We start from the raw sequence: 15,309 nt of genomic DNA on the forward strand, positions 1-15,309 counted from the left end.
ATCCGAATCCCTCAAAGCTGCTGAAAGCCCTTCTGTAGGGAGGAATATAGGCATAATACAAGGATCTGTAGTATTTCCCTCAGCAGGGCTAACAGCAGCTGTCAGTTGGTGGCAGTTTCGATCAGGAAAAAAGCAGGCGGGAGATATTTAATTAGGAGCAGAAAGAGGGGAGTTTCCCCCAGGCCACAAGGATGCTGCGATCTACCTGCTGCTTAAGGGGTCCTCCCTGAACCCAGAAGTGGTAAACGACTAAAGCCCAGTTGCCAACATCCCCCTTTTTTTGTCAAGCTGCTCAAAAAGGTGCATAGTCAGAAACAGATCATTTAGACCCATTTCAACTAGGGTTTTCATCTGTGCAACTTCCCCACCAATAACTGATGTTGTGCAGTCAGGAATCAGTTCTCTCTCTCTTCATCTGCTGTTTTAACTAGGGGTGGCATATCTGCAGAGAAAGCCTGCTCTGTGAACTTCAGGCTCCCGCTGTGATGTGGAACCCTGATCAGAGAGGAAGGCAACACATGTAGAGCAAGCTCCCCTCTGCAGACGAACTCATCCAATGCACAGTTCCAGAGATCAAAAAGCAGGGTGGTTTTTTTAATCCATGTTGGGATACAACAGAATGCCAGCTTGGTTCAAAATGGTGTCCAATTGTGTCCCAACATAAATAAAGAACTTCTCCTTCATCTCTGGAACCATGTTGCAAAACTTGATTAAAATTGGTACAGCTCTGAAAGGTTCAGTCTGCCACCTTGATATGAAAGAGCACCCAATTGTATCCAAAACACAGGTGACTAGCTGCTCCTCAGGAGCTATCATGCAAAATTTGGTTACACAGGGAGACCATCTAACACAGCCTTGTTCTCACTCTTCCATGTGATAACTAATCATGGGGGGGGGGCGCGAATGCCTGAATCAAACTTAAATGAAGGTACATCATGGGAGCTAGCAAACTCACAGCAACAGCATTACATTTGGAAGAACCTCTGTGTGTCTAAAAACAAGCCACCCAGCTGATTTTCCATCAAAGAACATCACATCCCAAGTCAACAAATCCTACACGCCTTCAGTGTAAACCTCTGTGCGTCTGCTCATTTGTCCCAGCAAAACACAACACATCCCACTTCATCATCTTCAGACCACCCAAAGAGGCAGTGATCCTTGTTTATCTGTTGTTAAAAACTGGATCAGATGACAACACATAATGTGTGTTCTGGATAAGTCAAAGGATTACTTTGTTAGGCAAGTTTACCTTCATTCAGCAACAGAATTTTCCAAAAATGGAAAGGGGGGAAGAAGTGTTGTACTCACCCACACACAAGATGTTGAAACAGAAACCATGGCTAACCGATTTATTAACCAGCTGGTCAGGAAGGCTGTCAAATCCTACATGGCCAGAAAGAGGGACAGTACGGCAGCCTTCGCCCTAAGGAAGTTTGAAAGAAAGACATGTTAAAATTAGATCTAAAAGAACACCACATTCTATTCCTGGTGGCCTTTTGAAAAGTCTCCCTTCCAAAGAAAGTACACTATGGGTTCTATCCAATGCTAGTCCAAGAGTAGACCCATTGGGTGGCATTCAATGAAGTATTACTTGGAGCATGCCCATTGAAATGAATGGCTATGGCTTAAGCAAGGTCCATCCATTTCAATGAGTCTGCTCTGAGGAAAACTTGGTTGAATGCCACCCACTGAAATTAACGAACCCAAGTTAGTCATGTTCATTAATTTCAGGGGGTCTGCTAGGGCTAGCATTAGATACAGCCCCACTTGTTTGTTTTGCCATCCAAATCTCAAAACAGGTTTTTGCATACTTTTCCAAATCTTTTTTTCTTGACTGCCAGCATCCCTGACTGCTAACCTGATAAGGAGTCAACTAACAAAGCAAAACACAACTGCAGTGTGACATTCACATATCACAAAGGCTGTTTTGCACTCATAAAAAATGTTTCCAACAGCACAAGCAATGCACACACCATTTATAACTGTTAGCATTTTAAAACACAAGGCAATTCAAAAGAAGAGGCACACCCAAGGACTTTTTCTCTTTATAAAATGCAAGAAGGGTGGAGTAGGAAAAAAATAATCTAAAAAGTCGTCCTGAGTCCAGAAGCAATAGTTAAAAATGGAAGCTGTGACTGCATTATGACACAATTTGAAAGCCTAGCCAAAAAGGAGCAACATCTGGAAGCTCTGCTCATATGGCTATTTGATCAGTTTGAACAATAAGGCTCCAAGACATAAAACACTGCAAGACAGAATTTCCGTAAGTGGCTTGGCCAAAGCTGTAGTGGACAGCAAAGTAGTACAGTAATGTGGGATTTCTGCAAAATGTTGAACTGGAAATTCTGAATGGGAATTTAGGGTAATCTTCACAGGGTAACAGTACTGGAAACAATTCAGGTTTCATCTGAAAATGTTCTGATACCCTAGTGAATCAAGTGGGAACCACATTCAGAACTGGACCATCTTCTGTGGGCCATTTTTGACAGGTGGCTGGGGCCACTCACCTGTAAATCACCTGGCATCAAACCTCAAGCCACAGAACAGAGACAGACTTATGTCTGATCTTAGCACTCCAGTGACATCCCACAGGGCTAAGTTCAGATATAAGCTTCTGCTGCTCCCTTTTACTATCAAGGAGCAAGCAGGGGCATATCTACGACCTTAGTGCTGTGGGACCTCAGCACTTTGGCTGGAGATCTCTGGTGTCAGGTGACTGACAGTCATAGGCAGCTGTAGTTTGTCCAAAATGGCCTTGTTGGCTTAATCCAGAGGCTCATTAGACCAAACTAGGATTGCGGGCCAGAGATTCTGCCCTCGTAAGTGATCCACCTCAGCACGTTTATTTTATTTGCATTTAGTAAATGAAAGTGGGGGGGGGGGAGTACTCCACGTTCATTTTCAACCGGTTTTGTTTGTTGTCTATTACAATGGTACCTCGGGTTAAGAACTTAATTCGTTCTCAAGGTCCGTTCTTAACTTGAAACAGTTCTTAACCTGAGGTAACACTTTAGCTAATGGGGCCTCCCACTGCCGCTGCACCGCCACCACGTGATTTCTGTTCTTATCCTGAAGCAAAATTCTTAACCCGAGGTACTATTTCTGGGTTAGCGAAGCCTGTAACCTGAAGCATCTGTAACCCGAGGTACCACTGTAAGTTGCTTTGAGACTTTTGTATAAAGCAACTGACAAATATAAATATATGATCAACAACAACAACATTTTCTGTCCCAATATACCACAAGTATTTGACCTGAAATATCTGAGGCAAAAATTAAAGCACACATGGGACAATCATCTTGGGTGGGGAAAACCACATTAACTGCAACTTTGAAACTGCCAAGCTTGCTTCCTATTGTATCTACAATTGGCATCCATTCATCCTTACTAATTAACTTATGAAACATACTTTCTTCCACCCCACATCACTACAGCTGAGGATCCAGGGATGAATTCGCAAAGATGGCTCTATGTATGTATGCATGTATGTTTGTTTGTGTACACATATCCTGGTAAACTGCCTCAGATTCAGGAAACGCACAAAGGTGCAGACAGAAGTTTAAAACAAACATTTGGAACACTTTTAAGTGGGAACTGCCTACTGCACAAAAGAAACATTAGAACAGTTCTGCTTGATCAGACACAATATCTAGTCCAGAATTCTATCTCTTTGGAAGTCTACAATGAGATCCACAAATCCACACACCAGCAACTTCTATCCAGAGGCATGCTCACTTTGAAACAGTACCTAAATGTTGGGCTGCCAGCTCCCAAAAAACAAAAACAAAAATCCTGAACCTTAGGCAAAGCCAAAGAGCAAAGCCCAACATTCTGTTGACAAGCCCAGAGGCACAGACCAACACAAAAGCTATGTGTTCAGCCACATTGGGTAGCCAGACTGGTGTCCTCCAGAAGTTATAGACAACAACTCCCATCTGCCACTGCTAGCCTGACCAATGGTCAGGGATGATGGGAATCTAAACCCAGCAGCATATGGAGGGCACCATGTTGGCTCCGCCTGAGCTACATACATGATGATTCCTTATACTAGGAATATAGTATGTAGCATATTTCTTAAGCTATTCATTATACTATTAGTCCATCCAGCCCAATCCTTCTGGTGCAGAATTTGGTGGCTAGGTAGCTCACCGGGGCAAGACGGCTTGAGCACTGAAAACCAACCCTGGCCTAACTGCTCTGGCTGCCAACCACTTTCCGGGTCCAGTTCAAAAGCACCCTTCTAGACTGCATTAATGCAGTAATGCTGGAGATGCATCACAGAACAACAAAGTGGAATGACATGCGGACAGTCCAGTATAAATCCACCACTAACGAGCTATTACTGCATCAAAGGCATGTTGCAGAATCTACCCACACACAAACCACCAATCCGGAGGGGCCCTTTATGTCTCAGGTGCTGAATACATGTGCTTCTCCATCTGCCCCACTGCATGCATTTTGATTGCTTCTCTCTTGCCAACATCCTCACCAAGTATGGTATCATTACACATTCCAAAATGCCCTGCCACAGAGTCATATATTTCGTAGAGGAATGCATTTCTGCTCATGCAAAGGTTCTCCTCCCAAGGCCTTACAAAGCTACTTGCCCCAAGCTGCAATCCTTCAAAAAGTATGTCTTTATATAAAGCAAATAGCTGTAGACCAAACTATAAAGTGTGTTTTTTTTTGGGGGGGGGGTTAAACAAACAGAACTGAGAAAAGGAATGAGAAGAATCAGTCAGGTGTAGTAATCAGATCAATCTACCCATTTATTGGGTAAGGAAAAGAGAAAGCAAGAAAAATAGCAACATGAAGGGAGTCGCATCAATTACATTTTTCAATAGTGGGTCAAATAAGCATTTCAGAAATGTTTATGCTGTAAGCCATTTGTTGCAAAAGAGTAAGCAGGTGTCTAATTCTCCTGTTGCAGCTCCTCTCTGTACTTTATCCACAAAACATAAAAGCAATGCAGGTGCAACACTTTAAAAAAAAAAGAGTCTGGCTGAACCATCTATCAAGAGGACATTCTTTTCACTACAGTCATTTGCTGTCATTTCATCTACACTGAACTTGCTACATTGAAATTTTTGTTAGTTTTCAAAATCACAGATGACTTTAGAAGTACCGAACTGCACAGCATACTTGCTGCAAGATGCAGCAGCAAACTGTCACACCTTGGGGGTGCTGAAGAGGTAACTAAGGTGGAGGATCTTCTTTGGAAGCAAGCACACCCACCCTCTAATCCCTTGCCATTCTTGCTCCTTGCATGAAGAACAGGATGCTTAGCATTTTAAACAACTGAAAAAATAGGTAAAATGAGTCCATGTTGCTTCCGTTCCTTTCCAGGAGGTGCATTGCAAGATGCACTTACTGGAAAATACATCCAATTACAGCAGTCCAATTATAGATGCTCCTGCTGAGGAAGCTAATAACCTCATTGTGTTTTCGATCTTTAGAGCAGCACCAGCAACCTGGGCTTTGCCCTTGCCACACCATACAGAAATGCAGCATCTTCAAGAGTCACTTGTTTAAAGCAAAAAGAAGGGGTGATTTATGGTGACCAATAAATGCCACCATGCATATGGCAACCAACATCTTGCCAGCAGAACTTCCCTAAAGCAGGTTTTCCCAAACTTGGGTCTTCAACTGTTTTCGACTACAGCTCCCATCATCCATGGCTAGCAGGACCAGTGGTCAAGGATGATGTGAATTGCAGTCCAAAACAGCTAGAGACTCAAGTTTGGGAAACTCTACCCTAGAGATTTGTGGAGGCAGAACAAGGCAGCTCCCCCATCAACACTGTGTTCCTCTTGCTATGCAAGCTGCAGCTTTCAGCTGAGAACCAGACGTTCAGGATGCCGTGCGTCACTCCAGCCTCCTCTTGGCTCTACCTCTAGGACTAGAGGAGGAACATAGGAAGAGACCTGCTGGATCACACCACAAGCCCATTCTAGGACAGCATCCTGTTTCCAGAGGTGGCCAGCCAGCTGCTTCCTGAAAGCCCACAAAAGCCTGAAGGCAACCCCCAACCCCTGCTGTCTGCCCCCAACATCCTCAAACAGGCTCTCGGGGGTGAGACTTCCTGGTGGAACTAAGCTGCTGTTATCTCTCTTTTGAAATAGGCTTGCACTGATGGGGACTCTTCCAAAAACAGAGCGCTGCAAATTCCAGGAATGAAACAGCCTAGATGTTACAAGATGGGTAGCTGCAAGAGCCTTGGGAAATTAGCAAATGCAAAACTCCCCTCCCATGGGCATGTATGTGTAATTCTACTCTTGGTTCAGAATGTGGTCAGTCTTCAAATACACTTCTTGACTGCCTCTTGATCTGCAGAAAGGGGAAATGCCAATTATGCAATGGCAGGGATCCTTGTTGGAATATGCATGTGTCATTTTGCTTTGCTGCTATTGCACACACATTGCAAACTTGCAGGAGGAGGAGCTCCGAATTGCTCTCTCTCTCTCTCTCTCTCTCTCTCTCTCTCTCTCTCTCTCTCGTGTTAGTAAAGTTTACTGGATGCGAACAGTATCCGCTCCGGAGCCCCATTCGCATCCTGAGCAGAACGCAACCCGCGTCTGAGCGTGCGCAGGTTGCGATTCACCGCTTCTGCGCATGCGTGTGATGTCATTTTGAGTGTCTGCGCATGCGTGAGCGGCGAAACCCGGAAGTAACCCATTCCATTACTTCCGGGTCGCCACGGAACACAACCTGAAAATACTCAACCTGAAGCGACTTTAACCCGAGGTATGACTGTATAAGGCAGAAGACATTACATGTAGTTTCAAAATGCACTGAGCTCTTTGGCCAACCTGAATTCACAGTTTCTGACTGCTTTTTGACAGTAATGACAAACTATCTGGATATTTTAACAGTTCAATTTTCTTCACCGAGTCAATCAGGAAGAGGAGAATAAAAAGATACCAGCCACTACTTTGTTATTACAGGGAGAATTCGGCAGAAATTCACACAAATGGGGGAAAGCACTTCCTTCCAGCTCTTGCAAGGAGGAGCTGGAGTTCATGAGAAGGGCAGGGAAGCATGCAGAGGCTAGGATGGCACAGAGTCCCCAGAGTCCCTCGTAGCAGAAGGACATGACTATAAACCATTGCACAGCTGGGTGGGGTTCTTCCTGAATGGGCAGGAGACTATTTTTCAGCCACTCTTGCTCTGGTGACCTTGCATATCACAATTCCATCATGTCAGAAGCAAGCAGCAATTTCAATCACTAAACAGGCAGGACAAGCATAACATCATCCCTTCTCATAAACAACAGCTGCAGCCTTACCTTGACCCATTTCTCTTGCCAACCTCTATCCCATGAAAGAACCTTAATTCAGTGGGAGAGCAATACGCTTTGCAGGCATAAGGTCCCAGGTTCAATCCTTTGCATCTCTAAGTTGTTGGTGTTGGCATCTGTCTGTGTTGAGAAGCAACGGAGTGTACCTCCTCTAACACCTCCATACACCCCACCCTAAGTAAGGCAGGGTAAAAACTCCCACCTGGACAGCAGCTGCCATTAGTATTTACTGAACTAGATGGACCAATAGGAACAAAGGAAGCAGCCTTATGCTGAGGTTGATCACTGGTCCACATAGCTCAGAATTATCTACACTGACTGGCAGCAGCTCTCCGGGGTTTCAGACAATGTTCTCTTCCAGCCCCACCTGAAGATGCCAGGGTCTGAACATGGGACCAAATGTACACAATGCAAATGGCTTCTACTGAGTGATGGTTCTTCTCCAATGGTTTGATTTGGCTTAAGACAGCTTCCTAAATTGTTCCCCCAACATTGCAAACTCCGTAGGGTCCAGACCACATAAAGAAAGCCTAATGCTTTTTAAATTGTGTATTAAAGGGCCGGATCCCCAATTTCCCATAATCTGAAATATAAACTTTTGATTGTAGAGGAAACTATTTCCTTTGTGCACCCACACATCCCAGGTGTGTGTGTGTGTGTTGTTGTTTTTTCCCTTGTGAAAGATCCATCAGGTTTGTTGCAGGATCAGGGCCATAATTCTGCAAAAGGTAGCAATATCAACCTTTCCCCCCTACTTTGCACTGCAAGAAAATTACCTTGTAATAATGTCACAAATAGGAAAGGGGTTAAGAAATCATTGCACTGCAGAGAAACTGGTATTTCTGCACAGCTCAGTAAATAATGCATTAAGGTCAAGCAGAAGTCATCTCCCCCAAAACTGAAAAGAAGAGGAAGGAATGGGGGTACCTGAGGCCTTCCAGATATTGTTGGACTCCAACTCCAATCACCCCCAGCCACAATGGCAGATGGTCAGGAATGATGTGATTCATAGTCCAACAACATCATGCAGAGAGCAGCTAAGTTCCCCTCCATTAACCTAGGCCAGGGATGGCAAACTTGGCCTTCCATCTGTTTTGGGACTACAATTCCCATCACCCCTGACCACTGGACCTGTTAGCTAGGGATGATGGGAGTTGTAGTCCCCAAACAGCTGGAGGGCCAAGTTTGGCCATGCCTGACGTATGGCATTTCAGTGGCAACCATAATGTGTGCCTCAACTCTCACCTTGACTAGTTTATGTTTCATATGATGGAAGCACCACTAACCCAAGCCCAAGACAGCCAGCGTCCATCAGGAAATCACTGAACCTGATTGAACACAGCAAAACAACCAAATTCCCACTGATGATTGTGTCCCTAGACATCCTTAAAGCCTTTGATTGTTTAGAATGGAAATACCTCTTTGCAGTATTAACCAACTTCCTACAAATCCTTAAACAAATTTACTCCCAAGCTTCAGCAAAATGTAGGATCAATGGTATGGACTCTAATACCATAGCAATACAAAGAGGTACTAAACAAGGGTGCCCACTATCTCCCTTCCAATCCATCCTGGCCCTGGAACCCCTAGCAACCCAAATCTGGACAGCCCCACAATCTCCTCTCTCCCTCTCCTCTTTCTTCTTCCCCCACCTTATTCTGTATAATGTCTCGCATCAAAAGTAAAAAAGGACTCTACAACATGAAAAAAGACAATGCACATTTTTGTGAACCAATAAAACCTTTAATAAAAATATTATTGGAAAAAAAAAGACAGCCAGCGTGAGTCATGCACTAAAATGAAGACATTCGCCATTTGTGGTAAATTCATTTCTTGCTTGTCAAAAAGCCACACACATTAAGACAACCCACTAACTCTCATTTGCCTGGAAGCATCAGCCAAGCCTTGTTACCATCCATGGCAGGTTGACAATGCATGTTAAAAAGACCTATGCACGCTCAGCACAGAAAACGCAGTTATGATTTTAAACATCCAGGTTTCTTTAGAAAGGCCTTCCTTATATATCTGCTCAGAAGACAGACTGCCAAGAAACATGAGGGTCACAACACCTGCTCATTTTGCTTGCTGTTCGACTGGAAACCAGAACAGCCTTCCTCACCTCTCCCACCAGTGTATTCTACCAGGCACTCTGCATTGTGTTAGGGAAAGAGGAGACCTCAGGGGTGTAACAATGACAATAAATTAAGATTCAGTTTAGTTTAGAGGAAATGCAAGTAAGAGGAGACAAGACACAGGTGTGTAAAATTATGCATGGTGGAATGAAAGTAGATTAAGAGAAGAGTTTATCTCCCTCTCTCTTAATACGGGAACTAGGGGCTACTAAACTGAATGCTAGAATATTCAAGCCAGACAAAAGAAGGTACTTAGTCACACAGCACAGAGTTAAACTCTTGAATTCATTCCCAGAAGTAGTGATTGCCACCAAGTTGGATGGCTTTGAAAAAGGATTAGATGAATTCAGGGAGGATAAGGCTGTCAGTGGCGGCTATCCCTGATGGATGGCTGTGTTCTATCTCCACTGTCAGAGGTAATGTGCCTCTGAAAGCCATCTGCTGGGAATTTCAGGTGGGGAGAGTAGTGTTGGACTCAGGTTCTGCTTTCAGGCTTCCTCTAGTCATCTGCCCAGCCAATGTGAGGACAGGATGCAAGACTAGATGGATCATTAGCCTGATTCAGCAGGTTCTTCTTAGGTTCTTAATGGATATCAAACCACCAAACCCTTGCTCAGGCACAGCGGGTGCTATTTCTCCATGAGACAACTGTGTACATACACGCTATATGGTAGATTGCACCAGATGCTACCCACTCCCCAACCTTCTTCATGTTCAGTTGCACTGCACCAAGGCCACAGCATTCATTTCCCACATCTTGAAACATTCAGCTTCTTAAATACTTCCTCAGTGCTCTAAGTGCAGGCTGATCTCAGCGGAAGAAGTAGCCCCTGTACAGAAGGATCTACAAAAGATGAATTCTGTTGTTTTTATTTTTATTTTTTAAAAAAGATGAACTTAAAAGCAAATATTAGTTGGTGGTGCTTTGGAAATCAGGCAACCTGGGTAAAAAGCTGCCTTAAACTTAAGAACATAAGAAGACTCCTGCTGGGTCAGGCAAATGGCCCATCTAATCCAGCAACCTCTTCTGACTGAGGCCACCCAGATGCCAGGCATTAGCCATGTGGATTGGCAGTAGCATGTTCTGCAGTCCCAAGAAGCCTTCTCACTGTGGTCTTCTGCTTAAGTGCCTTTGCAGGGAGCATTACACACACACACACACACACACACACACACACCATGTCACAACAAGTTTCTCTGGCTATCAGTCTGTTTTCAGTCTCTTTGCTGGTTCTGACCTACAAAGCATTGGACAGCATGGAATAGGTTGTCTGAAACACTGCATTTTCTCATACAAGCCTTTCCAGATCCTCGGGAAGGGCCTGTCTTCCTGTCCTGCCAACACCGGACACACATTTGGAGGGAAGGTCCACAGCTCAGTGGCAGAGCATCTGTTTCGCTTGCAGAAGGTCTCAGGTTCAATCCCTAACATCTCCAGGTAGAGCTGGGAATGTCCCTGCTCTGAAATCCTGGAAAACCATCTACCATTCTGAGTAGACAATCTGGAGCTCTCTGGAACAATGTTCTGACCTGATATAAGGCAACTCCCTTGTAGGAGGGCATTTTCATAGCTGCTCCCAAGTGCAAGAACTCATAGCCAAGGGGTGTCTGGCTAGCCTGCTGCTAATTACTTAAACTTACATATTGTATGGTTGTTTTATTAACTTTATTGCTGTTTTACTTGCCTTATTCTTATGCTGTTTTCACTTGGAATCTTATTGCCTCTTATTGTTTTATTTTGCATTTTTATTATTGCCTTGGGGAGCACTTGGTGGAAAGGTAGGACAAAATTTTAACAAAATAAGGTACAAGTGGAACAACCAGGGCCCATCTTAGAAGGTGGTGGCCTCTCTTTCCTCAGAGGTTTTTAAACAGAGGTTGGGTGGCCATCTGTCACAGATGCTCTAGTTGAGATTCTTGCATTGCAGGGGGTAGGACTAGATAATCCTCACGGTCCCTTCCAGCTCTACCATTCTATGATTCCTATTAGTCTACCACGGAGGACTCAACATGCAGCTCACTGGTTGTCTAGTGCTGCCTTTCAGTTGCTGGAAACCATAGGAATGAGAGTGTACTTGTACATCCAGGTCCTATATTTGGGCTTCCCACATGCATCTGTGCCAATGTGGTATAGTGGCTGGAGTATTGGGCTAGAACTTGGGAGACCAGAGTTCAAATCCCCACTCAGTCATAAAGCTCACTTGGTGACCTTGGGCCAATCACCATCTCTCAGCCTAACCTACCTCACAGGGTTATTGAGAAGGTAAAACAGAGGGACAGGAGAACCATCCATGCCACTACTTTGAGCTCTTTGGGAGGAATGGTAGGGCAGAAATGTCACTGTTGTTGTTGTTGTTGTTGTTGTTGTTGTTGTTGTTGTTGTTGTTGTTGTTAAAGAATCCACTATGAGGACAGGATGCTGGACTAGACAGATGGGCCACTGACTTGATCCAGCTGCCTCCTGTGATGTTCACCAGGTTGTCTGGTGCTGACTGCCAGCTGTAGCCCAAAACAACTGGGAGCCACCAGGTTGGCAAAGCGTAGTGTAGCACATTTATTTTTAACTTTTTATCACACTGGCATTCCAAACCTCAGTCAAGATGTTTATTAGGGCAGCATAAATGAGGTCATCACATTTTGTCTTCAGAGCTCTTTTGAGGGGGAATAGATTACAAGTGACCTGCAAAGGCCTCACAGTGAGCTTCATGGATCCAAGCAGGGATCTGGACCCTACTCTCACCATGCCAAGCCAAATATATGTCACTCGGTGATATACACTTGGAACGAATTGTAGATACCACCCAACTGAACAAACTGAAATATTGCACTCTGAAGGTCAGATTCATGAAATGTAGGGCTATAAGGAGCTGTCTAATACAAGCTAGTTGTCCATCTAGCCCCAAACTGCTTGCTCTGACTGGCAGCAGTCCTCTAGAACCTCAACTAGGGGTCTTCCATTCACTTGCTCCCCATTATTTGTTTTAACTAGAGATGCCAGAGATTAAGATCTTCTGCATACAAGGCAAATGTTCACTAACTGAGTTATGGTCCCTTCTCTTTAAATATTTGAAACTGGAGAAACTGGATTCATTCCAGCCCTAGAACATCATGCAGTACAACACATTATTTTAACACACAAAGATGATCCATTTAAAATGGGGTGTGGAACCTCTAGCCATCCAGCTATTGTTGGACTCCAACTCCAATAATCCCCAGCCAAGATGGCCAATAGTGAGGGATGATGGGAGATGTAGTCCAATATCTGGAGGGACAGAGAATCCCCATCCCCAATTGCTGTACTACACTGCATGCTCCTTCTTCTAACATCCTGGCAAGTTAGAAATCCCAGGAGCTCCTGTGGTCCTTTCCCTAGTTAAAATGAACAGGGAATTGCAAACAAATTAAACCCATCTACAAGCCAAAAGATGTTCAATTAATTTGGTTTGCAAAGGGCTCAATCTCCTGCCTCAGGAGTGCCTCTGTGCTCCCTTTCATCACAGCAGAGACAAAAGGGCAGGTGAGCTCTGGACATTATAGAGCTTGTGCAGAGACAAAAATCTCCCACCCTTCCAATTAAAAAAAATAAAGAATCCTTTGTCATATTGGGAGATGCCAGGCATTGTGATGTGAGTGATGCACCCAAAAGAAAAAAGCCAATATATAGGAATCTAAATGGAGCCAGAGAGAGAAACGAACACTTTATGGAAAATGATCACAATGAAAATTAAGCTGCTTGAAGATGAAACAATTTACGATCAAACCCAAAGCACTTTATTTATGGAGGTGCCTGCTGTGACCCCTGGCAGTTGCAACCCCACAGCCTGCAAAAGAAATAAATATAAATAACCCCTTGTCTGCAAAATGCACACAAGCACCACAGCTTCAGTTTAGCGTAGCCCAGAAATGAAGAAGGCTCCACAACTGAGCAAACCCAAACCTAGTTAAAATCTGCCCCCAACTATCCCACGCTAATGCAAGAAGAGGTCACACCCACCGCATCATTCAACCCACATCTCCCCGTTTCATCAGGCCAAGCCTTTAAGACAGTCATCTGCAAAGCACTGCTTCCTTCGTCCTATGCAACACGCTACCCAATAAATCCGGCCCGTCACGGCCAGTCAGATCACACACAATCAAGCCAACCCTCTATTGTTTAATACAAAGGCTCTCCCTCAAAAAACACCCCCAAAACCCATCACCTTTAGCCAGTAACATCCTCTTGTCCTCCTGTCTTCCCACCCGCCCCCGCACACACGCGTATAAAATCCAGCCTGCAAAAAAAGACAAAAAGCAGCAGCAGCAGTCCATAGCCTCCCCGCATTCGCCATCACCCGAACCTATAACGGGAAAGTCACCGCCAAGAGCATCACCCCAGCGGCTTCTCTTATATCACCAGCCCGCTCCACATCCCTCTGCGCCGACAGTAACAGCGATTTGTAAAAATAAGACCGAGATTTAAGAATTCACATCTCTGATCATTTACAAAAGACGGTTTCGGAATTCCCCAGCACCTCTCCCGCTGTGTTAACGCCCAGTTCTTAATTCGGAACCATGGGAATATCTCGGGCTGAGGAGTGTATATGCAGCTCGCGCCCGCTTTCCTGAAGTGGCCATCCGGGTATCCACCCAGCATTCATTCATTAGCCAAGCTGCCTCTTTCCTCTCTGGCCCGTTTCCCTCTCAGTCGTCGGCATCACCACCTAGCCGCGGATTCCCTCGCCAAAGAAGCGCGCGCAAACCTTGCCAGTCCCCGAGAGCTGGAGTTCTAGCGGCAGCTTCGCAGGGAAGACAAGCTAGCCAGCTAGCCGGCCGGTCAGCCATGCTCAGGGAGGCCCACCCCAGTCCAGAGCGCGGTGCGCCCTCCGCGCCAGTCGCCGCGCACTCACCACCTGGCGCGCTATCTCGGTGGCCGCCATGGCCCCTTCGCCTCGCCTCCTCGGAAGCCGAGCCCGCTGCAAACTCTACCTCAGTCCAGGAGACACTGTTACACTGACTGAGCGGGTGGAGGAAGGACCCGGCTACTGCGGCATGGGGGGGGGGGGGGGAGAGAGAAATGGGGCGTGGACACGACCGAAACCTCTGCCAGTCGTTTGGAGCTAGAAAGCCGGCTAGGGCGCAGAGAAGAAGGGCGCTGGCAGGATCCTTCCCTTCTGAAGCAGTCAACTCCTCCCGCGCGCTTCGAGGAGTCTCCACAGGCGGCTCCACAGCATTCCTCCCCCCACCGCCTCCCCCGGGCGAAATGGTGCAGTCCGAGACGCGCGCAAGGCTAGGGTCCGCGCGGCTATGATGTGACTGTGCGCTTGCCTGGGTGGTTCTGAATGAGACCGGGGAGGAAGGAAGCCAAAGAAAGGGGAGGGAGGGACGGAGACCGCGAACTAGAGCGGAGGAGGAGGGCGCTCCAGCCTTACTACTAGTGGTGCCCTCAGGGCACGACTTCAGGGCCCCCACACAACAGAATTAGCAGGAGAGGCCTCCAAGTGCAGCAGTGCCGGCTGACCTCAGCTGGAAATAAGTGAAGCATGGCACTTTAGCATCCAAAGAGCTAAAACTACCTAACCATAGCTGTCAACGTTTCCCTTGTTTTAAGGGAATTATTCCGAATAGGATTCCTCGCAAGAAAAGGGAAACGTTGACAGCTATGTACCTAACTTAAGCCTAGCATTACCTCTAAGGCTCTAACTGCACCGTTGCATACTAAGCTGGCCCTGCATTCCTCTTGAGCCAAGCCAGCTTCCTTCTCTCCTGCTTGGGCTGGATCAAGGCTGGGCAACCCTTTTCTCTCAGAGGGCCACATTCCTTTCTAGGGAACCTCTCTCAGGGGCCACATGCCAGTGTGGACAGGGCCAGAAGCAAAAGTGGGTGGAACAAGAAATGCTAATT

At 45.8% G+C, this 15,309-nt stretch overlaps 1 protein-coding gene across 6 annotated transcripts in view; it reads right to left on the bottom strand.

Annotated features, from left to right (window-relative positions):
- Positions 1-15,309, bottom strand: part of SEPTIN6 (septin 6) — a 54,413-nt gene that overhangs the window by 32,320 nt on the left and 6,784 nt on the right. For 2 of the 6 annotated variants that reach the window (XM_083595743.1, XM_083595744.1), the window contains exons 1-2: positions 14,316-14,707; positions 1,309-1,423 (exon numbers count right to left, since the gene is read on the bottom strand). In XM_083595743.1, coding sequence (XP_083451869.1) covers positions 1,309-1,423; positions 14,316-14,345 — 145 coding nt within the window. In that variant the 5' untranslated portion in view covers positions 14,346-14,707. Of the gene's footprint in view, positions 1-1,308; positions 1,424-14,315; positions 14,731-15,309 lie in introns of those variants that run through there. The other 4 variants (XM_083595746.1, XM_083595745.1, XM_083595741.1 and 1 more) reach the window with 3 other exon arrangements.

The sequence above is a fragment of the Podarcis filfolensis genome (genome assembly GCF_964270895.1).
Source record: "Podarcis filfolensis genome assembly, chromosome: Z".
Taxonomy (NCBI): domain Eukaryota; kingdom Metazoa; phylum Chordata; class Lepidosauria; order Squamata; family Lacertidae; genus Podarcis; species Podarcis filfolensis.